Source organism: Mandrillus leucophaeus, unplaced genomic scaffold (genome assembly GCF_000951045.1).
Source record: "Mandrillus leucophaeus isolate KB7577 unplaced genomic scaffold, Mleu.le_1.0 Scaffold805, whole genome shotgun sequence".
In the NCBI taxonomy this organism is placed as follows: Eukaryota; Metazoa; Chordata; class Mammalia; order Primates; family Cercopithecidae; genus Mandrillus; species Mandrillus leucophaeus.
In genome coordinates this window covers 1,131,269-1,140,950 of record NW_012108753.1, presented here as the reverse complement: position 1 = coordinate 1,140,950, position 9,682 = coordinate 1,131,269, and the positions used below count along the sequence as shown (strand labels likewise).

The 9,682-nt window shown below is 40.7% G+C and overlaps 1 protein-coding gene across 1 annotated transcript in view; it reads right to left on the bottom strand.

Annotated features, from left to right (window-relative positions):
- The window catches only part of FEZ2 (fasciculation and elongation protein zeta 2 (zygin II)), a 43,323-nt gene extending 34,138 nt beyond the window's left edge, over positions 1 to 9,185 (bottom strand). Inside the window, exons 1-2 of the mRNA XM_011967643.1 lie at positions 9,150 to 9,185; positions 6,960 to 7,068 (exon numbers count right to left, since the gene is read on the bottom strand). Of these exons, the coding sequence (XP_011823033.1) occupies positions 6,960 to 7,031 (72 nt within the window). The 5' untranslated portion in view covers positions 7,032 to 7,068; positions 9,150 to 9,185. The remainder of the gene's footprint in view (positions 1 to 6,959; positions 7,069 to 9,149) is intronic.
- Positions 9,186 to 9,682: the final 497 nt, after the last annotated feature.

Below are 9,682 nucleotides of genomic sequence, written 5' to 3'. Positions count from 1 at the left end.
CCCTGAAAGGCGGGATCTGTCCATGAGTGTCACACTTAGCCCTTCCAATTGCACATTTCTTCTTAACAAAAACTAATAACCCTAGGCTCCAAGAACATCTTTAAACCTAACTGAGCTGGTGATTCACCACTCACCTCCTCACCATCTTCCACCAAAGGATGCCCTTGCTATCTGGCTTCCAGGTGGGTTCAACCCCTACTGGCAGACACTAGGAGACAGGAGGGTGGGATGGTGAGGGCTGGGCATGTATTCTGCTGTCTTCCTCCTTGTCAGACTATCATTTGTTGACTATGGCTCTTCACCAAAGCCATAGCTCTCATTAGCAGACTTCTCCCACACAGCCCATCTCAACAGTTTCTGGTAATCTCTCCCCCTCCTTACCTCTTCACGTCCAGGACAGCTAAAGTACCAGTTTCTGTTGCCAGCCTGGAGGACTGCACCACATCTAGTTAGTTTCCCTTAACTCTGCCCACAGCAATATAAACAGCCCCCTTAATAATGACTTAAGAGTTTAGTACCAGTACTGATTGTAAAAACTTGGCCTGAAAACACTCAGTAGATTAAAAAGAACAAGTGAACATCTGTCTATCATCTACCTATCTGTTACGACATGACCATTCAGGTGCTGAATGGAACTGAAATTAGAACTCTGTTCCTCAGGAAGGATTAGCACACACTGTTTCCAAAGAATAAATGGGCAACAAGAATTACATTAGAAGCCACCATGTCATTCTATTACATAGTGTATAACTAAAATGAGAAACTTTTACCTGGCAAAATTATTTACCCATGCAAAGGATATATATCTAAAGCCGAGGACACAATGGAGTGGATGTAGGTCCCTGGTGCTCCCCTAGTTCTTCATAACATGAGCATCTGGAGTCTGCAGGCAAACACAGCCTACAGAGTAAGAAACCTACAGGTGAGAAGGGCCAAGGGAAGAAGCACTGGCATGTCGACTTTCCAACATTAGACTGGGAGTAGGGCCCCATCAACACTGCAGGGTCCACCTACAAGCCTACAGTGCAACTCCAGGCTCCTGCAAAGTAACGATATCCCTTCTCATTTTATTTCTTATTGCACCATCAGCCTAGCAAAGGCCTGGCCATGGCCTTCAACACCAGCATCATGAACTCAGAACACTATGTGGAAAAAAGAAGAATCTAAAATCTTCCAGGGAAGAAGAAAAAAAAAAAAAGTACATCACATTAAAAGGATCAGGAATCAAACTGTCATGTGACTTCTCAATAGCAACAATAGATGCTAGAAAATAATCAATGTAACTTCCATATTTGGAGAAATTGCATCCTAGAATCCTATATCCAGCTAAAACAAGTAGGCAGGGGCTTAGGATAAAGACATTTTCAGACATACAAGTTCTGAAAAAACTTACCTCTCGTGTGCCCTTTCTCAAAAAGCTACCACAAGGAAAATGAAAAAGAAAAGAGACATGTGGTCTAATAACAAGTGACAAAGAATTCTCATCATGATAGTAAAGTGAAAATCCCAGAATGACGACTGTAAAGCTAAACTAGAGAGTAACACTCAGATTAGAATTGTTACTGCAGAGAGCATGGAGAAGAGGGAGAGGTGGGTGGGGAGGGAGAGCAGAAGGACTAGATAGACTACCTGGTGTAGTCCATTTACCAAAATGAGTTCTATGGCTCTACTGAGGCTGCATTGGTCCCCTAATTATACACTAAATAAACCACAAAAAGGCAGTTAGTATCCTAAGAAAAAACCTAAGTAGAAAAAGAGAAAATTTAAATATATCAAAATGGGTCAACTGCACATTAAAAAAGTAAATATAAATGATGAAGATTAATTCAACCCCAGATGTTGATGTAATTACATTGGGAAGATGGGGAAAGGGAAGTTTTTGGGAGGGTATGGTGTCAGGGGTTGGCAAAGGACAGTAAGAGAGCTACACCTTCACTCTCTGGGTAGAAAATAAAGAAATAAAGTCTAAAATTGAGAAAATAATATCAAGTAAAATGGCATGAGCATGTTATCTGCTAGAAGAAATAGGTGATATTTAAAGCGGTCACCTCTGGTAAGGAGAAATCAAGGACGAGGTAAGTGGAGCAGAGACTGCCTTTTCATTTAAGTCCTACAGTTCTAATTTACTCTTTAAACTATGACAGCTGTTCCTTTAACAATTTAGTGTTTAAAAGAAGGAGCAAGATCAAGAGACTAGGCTCTTGATGAGAGGAGATGTATGATTTCAATATCGTAGAAGATGAAAACGTGGTACACTGTTATCACAAAGGCGTGTCGATATCATGGAGGAGACCTACCAATTAGCTTCATCGATCCTTACACTTCAAACACTTTACATCCCCTTCCCAATCACTCTTCCCATGTTTCAGCTTGAGGACCATGATTTTGTTTTCTTTTTCCCCTTCTGGCTTATAAATACTAAAAGTTTTAATTTTAAAATTAATCCAGGGTGGGCACAGTGGCTCATGTCTGTAATCCCAGCACTTCAGGAGGCTGAGGTGGGTGGATTGCTTGAGCTCAGGAGTTTGAGAACAGCCTGGGCAACATGGTGAAATCCCATCTCTACAAAAAATTAGCTGGGCATGATGGCACATGCCTGTACTCCCAGTTATTCAGGAGGCTGAGGTGGGAGGATCACTTAAGCCCAGGAGGTAGAGGTTGCAGTGAGCCAAGATGGCACCACTGAGCTCCAGCCTGGACAACAGAGCCAGACCATGTCTCAAAAGAAAAAAAAAAAATTACTCCTAAGGAAGCCCAGGTTGTCATGGCTCACACCTGTAATCCCAACACTTTGGGATGCCATGGCGGGAGGATCTCTTGAAGTCAGGAAATCAAGACCACCCTGAGCAACACAGTAAGACCTTGCCTATACAGAAATATTTTTTCTTAAAATAAGCCAGGCATGGCAGTGCTCCTGCCTAGCTACTCAGGAAGCTGGAGCGGAAAGATCGCTTAAGCCCAGGAGTTGGAGGTTACACTGAGATATGATGGCGCCACTGTACTCCAGCCTGGGTGACAGAGGGAGACACCCTCTCAATCTATCAATCAATCAATCAATCAATCAAATTGCTTCTATGGAAGATGTTATTATCTTTTTCTTATTTCTACTCTTAAAGGTATAAAGATGCATACAAAAGTCCCTGTCCTGAAAGAAATGCACATGGAAGGAGAAATACAGCACGGAAGATGTTCTTAAGCTGAAATGAATGAGAAGCATTCTATCATATAAGCATATTCAAGAATGGCACCAGATTTAGAACAGGTTTATGGCCAAAACACATGAGTAATAACAGTAAACTATTATAATAAATTTCCATGACAACAGAAATGATCCCAGATCATCTTTCCAGAGAGAGAGCCAACTCCATTCCCCACAGAGATGGCATATGCTAAGAGCTGGAATACCTTTCAGGCTTTGCAAACTAGCCCTGGCTGTCCTGGGTATCATTATTCACTCTCCCATTCGGCATAAATGTGCCTTCTCTTTGCCAAGCATTCCCATCACTCCTTCCAATGCCAGGGTTAGATCCAGACCTGGTGGTACTGTTTCCCTGTATAAAACTGAAGATACATCAAATGGAAAAAATGTGCCCACATAAGAATGTGAAAGATACCAGTTGCCTTACTCTAAAAAAGACCTATCAAATTTAGAAGTGTGCCATCTTAATCTTCAATCAAAGAAAAATTTTAAACTGCAATCTAGCAAACTAGTTTTCCTGAATGTTTTTCTCACTTTAATGCAAAAAAATTCCTCGTGTCAAAAAAAAAAATTTCTATAGACTTTGTTTTATAAGTAAAATAATCTAAAGAATGCTTTCAAAAGGTAAATTTTACTTAGCTTAATCATGGCACGAATAGAGCACCAAGTGGCAACGGTAAATACAGTAACTTTGCCAGGTTAAAAAAAAAATGTTTAATTATATGCTGTGTAATAGAATGACGTGGTGGCTTCTTACATAGTCCTTGTTGCCCATTTGTTTTTCAGAAACTCAGTATGTGCTAATCCTCCCTGAGAAACAGAGTTCTAATTTCAATTCTATTCATCACTGGAATAGTCATGTCACAACAGAGAGATGATAGGTGAATGATCACGTGTTCACTTTCATCTGCTGAGTTTTTCCAGATAAGGCTGTTTTTGGTTTTTTTTTTTTTTGGGACAGAGTCTCGCTCTGTCACCCAGGCTGGAGTGCAGTGGCACAATCTCAGCGCACTGCAACTTCTGCCTCACAGGTTCAGGCAATTCTCCTGCCTCAGCCTCCCAAGTATCTGGGACTACAGGCATGTGTCACCACACCCAGTTAATTTTGTATTTTTAATAGAGACAGGGTTTCACTGTGTTGGTAAGGCTGGTCTCAAACTCCTGACCTCAGGTGATCCACCCACCTCGGCCTCCCAAAGTGCTAGGATTACAGGCATGAGCCAACACACCCGGCCAGTAAAGCTTTTTAATGTCAGTACTAGCATTAAACTCTACATCATTACTAATCACTACCTTGGCTGTATCATTACCCTGGCATTGAAAATAACATTCAAAAGGCAGCAAAAGGGAGCGACTTCCCAAGATGCAATCCAAGAACAATACAAGATATACAGCAGTCCCTCAGTATCCATGGGAAATTGGTTCCAGGATACCCTAATACCAAAATCTGCAGATGCTCAAGTCCCTTATATAAAATGGGGTAGTATTTGCATATAACCTTTGCACATCCTCCTGTAAGCTTTAAATTACATATAAATTACTTACAATACCTAATACAAGGTAAATGGTTTATAGTTGTTATATTGTATTGGTTTTTTATTTTTATTATTTTTTATTGTTATTTTACTGTGGGGTTTTTTTTTCAAGTTTTTGAATCCACAGTTGGCTAAAGCGCAGATGTGAAACCAGAGGACACAGTGCGCCCACTGTACATTTAGTCAGTGAAATTGGATAAATGTGTCTCATTCATGCTGCTAATGGGCCTGTCTTTGAAACTATGAATGAAAACTCTTCTATGCTATTTTTAATGTGTCAAAAAAGTAGTATCCATGGACTAGTTTCGGTGCATTCTGCATTATTTTAAATAATATAGAAAATATTTTTTTACAACCTTTCTATCATGATCTCTGGCCCTACAGTTTCACCAATAAGGCTACTCACTTATTCACTCAATAAACAGGTATCTTCATATTTACTATGTGCCAGGAACAGTATAGTTACTATAACGACAAATATAAATGCCTGCCGGGAAGTCACAATCTAGTGACACACCCAGAAACATATGATTAACAAGAGAAGGCAGTGGTCATTTTAGAGACAGGGACAAAGTGCTCTGGGGACTAGCACCCATGAGACAACAAGGCTAAACCCCGTGGCACAGATAATAAGTCCTTTCCAAGTTCACAGCCCCACAAGTGCCATCAGTTCCCACAGAGCGGAGTGTGTTCTCCTTCTGTGCCGGGATTTAGGCCATGGCTAAATGACCATCTGTCAGAGATGCTGGAGGTGGGGATTCCCCCCAAGTGAGAGGCTGGATTAAGTGTCCTTTAAAGCCCCTTCCAACTCTAACATTGTATAATTCCATGAGATCAGCGAAGGCTAAAACAGTAATAGGAAGCTTCAGAGAGGAAGGGAAACTTGAACTAAGCCCAAAATGATAGTCAGGACCTAAGTAAACATAAGACAGAGCAAAAGATCCCTCATTTTGTTCCTTTTCATTAAATGTATGCCAGGTCAGTCTGCAAAGCCTAATGGGATTAATGATTGGCACAGTCAGGAAGATTTCCATCGCTACTGAATACTGGGAAACATGGCCAGAATTCTACATTTTACTAGAAAATAATAACAGTAGGCTTCTCTGATTACATATATAAGAAAATCCTTTTAACAAAACATTAACAATACTATTTAAAATACTGACAGGCCTGCTGCACTATACTCCCAATAATCACATAATTACACTTAATGAAATACAGAGCACGCAAGATCTGGCATGAGTTTACATTATTATTTGATAAGGAACTTAAACAGCCTGAAATTTAGATAACTTGACTATGTTTCTCGACAGCTTAAACAAAGTTAACACTGTGATTTTGCATTTCAAGTAATTCTCTGCCCTTTTCTGCCCCCAACCTGTCCTATCACTTGTGCTCACACTTCTTAGTCAAGGCATCTTTACTTTATAATACCAGGACATACACAGGAGCCCTCAAGAAAGATAAGTTAGCCAAGACCATATTTAAAAAGCGAAGTACTAAAATGTCTTTTAAAGGTTCTGCATTATGTGCAGGAATACATAGTCTCCTGACAACATATCATGTCTAGCAGGTCACTACACTCATTCAAAAGTTAACTCCATGTTGAGATTCCAATACCCTCAGTATATTAAACCAAAGGCTAGCATTTTTACTGAGTGTTTCAGTGCATCAAAATTGTACTGAGTGTTTCAGTGCATCATCACTGCCAGGCGCAGTGGCTCACGCCTATAATCCCAGAACTTTGGGAGGCCAAGGTGAATTACCTGAGGTCAGGAGTTCGAGACCAGCCTGGCCAACATGGCAAAACCTTATCTCTACTGAAAATGCAAAAATTAGCCGGGCGTGGTGGTGCATGCCTGTAATCTCAGCTACTCAGGAGTTTGAGGTGGGAGAATTGCTTGAACCCGGGAGGCAGAGGTTGCAGTGAGCCACTGCACTCCAGCCTGGGCAACAGAGCGAGACTCCATCTCAAAAAAAAAAAAAAAATTGCGATAGAAATTTAGCTACACATACAAAAGTGAGTGTGCTGGAGAAGAACTGGAGGAATGTGCCAGCGAGGTAACGGCCCTAGAGCCAAGACAGCAAGACAGAGCCACCCCAACTGCCATAAGTTCGGAAATGAGAGGCAGGTCAATGAATCTGAGTTAAGCAGAAATGCTGCTGTTTTAGTTGTATTACCAGCATGAGTTATTCAAACTCTGTTGGTTCAATTCCTAACTTACCCCTTTTTCTGAGAGGTTCAGAGTAAGCAAGTGCAAGGTCCTAGTATGCGATGACTTCCAGTCTACAGGCATCACATTCCCATAATTATCCGTCAGGGCATTCCAAATCCTTAAAAAGAAGAAAGCTACAATCAATGAAAATTAACATTCTATACGTCTTTCTTAAACAAATATTCAGTGAAAGATGATCACCAAATGTCAAAGGAGAAAAACAGAAAGCACATTGTTTCTCAGAAAAACATCAACAAAGTAGAGTCTCCTAAACAAAAACTAGGTGAAAAATCACAAAACTGGGCTGACAAGAAGTCCTAAGGGAAGGTGAAGGCGTACAGAAAACTCCCAATAGGCAACAGGCAACACTTCCATTGTATCAGGTGCTAGGCGCTGTTCTAAGCAATTTACATGTATTAACTCATGTAATCTTCAAAAACAACATTAGAAGGGGGAACCATTATTATCCTCATTTTACAGATGAAAAAACTGAAACACAGGGAGGTAAGAAATGTTTCCAGGGTCACATGAGTAATAAATACAACTGTGCATTACACTTCTTTTTCTTCTGTAACTTCAAACACACAGACCATTTCGAAAAGTGAAAAATCTCTCTCAAACAAAAGGTTTGTTATCTTTTCTGGAGAAAGAATTCACTCTCAATGTGAGAACAGGATTTAATATCTAATTCATAATAAAGAAGCTAAGTACTAAGGCAGATACGATGAAAAGGAGGAGGAGAGGGAGTTCACAATAAAATGCACACAGGCTCTATCCAATGCAGTTACCTGACCTTATTATCCAACAGCATTACAGGGAGGCAAGAGGGTAAAATGGAAAGGGCATTTGACTGAGACTAGGGAAACAAACGCTTGTCTCCATCCTTCTTCAAACAACGGGTTATTGGCCAAGCCCCTTAACCTCCCTAGGTATCCTCTGCCCTTCTATAAATGAGAGACCTGGGCAAGAAGCAGACACTCCTTCCAGCTCCATTACTCTAAGCATTAATTCAAAAGAGCTGTATTGAAGAGATTCCCAAACCACACCAGATAAGAACACCTAACTCAAATTTCATGACCAAAATTCAGGTTTCAATACTAAAGTAATAATTGGCACAATAAAACATGATGTTTTAAGAAAAATTAAAGTTCAGAGATGCAATTGACTTGAAATCTAATTGGGATAAGTAAAGTCAAACACTAAGCAGATGAGCTACTTACTAGCTAGAGGTATACACAAAGATATCACGTAGAAAAAACACCCTAAAATGTATATTAGGTATCTAATTGTGAATTCTTTCCAAGTGTGTAGACACTAAGATACAAAAACAATCCTGGTTGGGACATAAACATAAGAATGAAATTTTTTTTAAGTTCCGGGATACATTGCAGGACGCCATGGTGATCTGCTGCACCTATCAACCCGTCACCTAGGTATTAAGCCCAAGAATGAAAATGTTAAAATACAGACATAACATAGTTAACAAATAGGGATTGGGCGCTAAAAAGAAGCAGCAATAGGACTGCAACTGCTAAAAGCGTAACATCCCAAACGATGTTTGGCTTTAAAATGCACATTAGGGACAGGCCTGGTAGCTCATGTCTGTAATCCCAGCACTTTGGGAAGCCAAAGTGGGAGGACTGCTTGAAGCCAGGAGTTCAAGACCAGCCTGGGCAGCAAAAGGGAGACCCATAGCTCTACAAAAGAAAAAAAAAAATTGAATTGGCCAGGCCCATGGCATGTGCCCGCAGTCCCAGCTACTTTGGGAGGGTAAGGCAGGAGGACTGCTTAAGCCTAGGAGTTCAAGGCTACAGTGAGCTATGATGGCACCACTGTACTCCAGCCTGGGTGACAGAGCAAGACCCTGTCTCTAAAAATATATAAATAAAAAATAAAATTAGCCTCAATAAAAATGTGAACCCAAAAAGCTCTAGAGAACTAACTCATTTACCCAGCAAATCTCCCATATGCATGGTCCATTCCTATTCTCCCCTCTGTTGGAATCATATCCCCTCTAATGCCAATGAAGTAGAATTAGAGGCAATGTCTGCAGACTGCTAAACTTGCTGGGTTTCTGGCTCATACCCTCCTGGGTAAGAAATTTTCAAACACTGTATAACTGACTGTATAGTCCATTTTCCTGCAGATGATAAAGACATACCCCAGACTGGGAAGAAAAAGAGGTTTAACTGGACTTACAGTTCCACATGGCTGGGGAGGCCTGAGAATCATGGCGTCAGCAAGGGAAAATGAGGAAGGAACAAAAGCTGAAACCACTGATAAGCCCATCAGATCTTGTAAGACGTATTCACTATCACGAGAATAGCACAGGGAAGACCAGTCCCCATGATTCAATTACCTCCCCCTGGATCCCTCCCACAACACGTGGCAATTCTGGGAGATACAATTCAAGTTGAGATTTGGGTAGGGACACAGCCAAACTGTATCACTGACTATAGAACTAATCCTGGTCAGGAACTTGAGTAGAATACACAAGCAGGTGAAGACAATCCAGAATTTGAGGCATTTGCTTTGTCTGCTTATTCGCCCCTTCTTAAACGAGGCTATAAGAAAAAGGCAAATGGGAAGGAATACTTCACTTAGAAGCACCTGTTGGTGACTTTGCTCTTCCAAGAAAATGAAAGCCAATTAACAGTCTCCACCAAGGTCAAAACAATGGTAGTTGGAAGGACATAGAGGCAACTCTAGTGAAAGACTTCTAGAATTCTGCA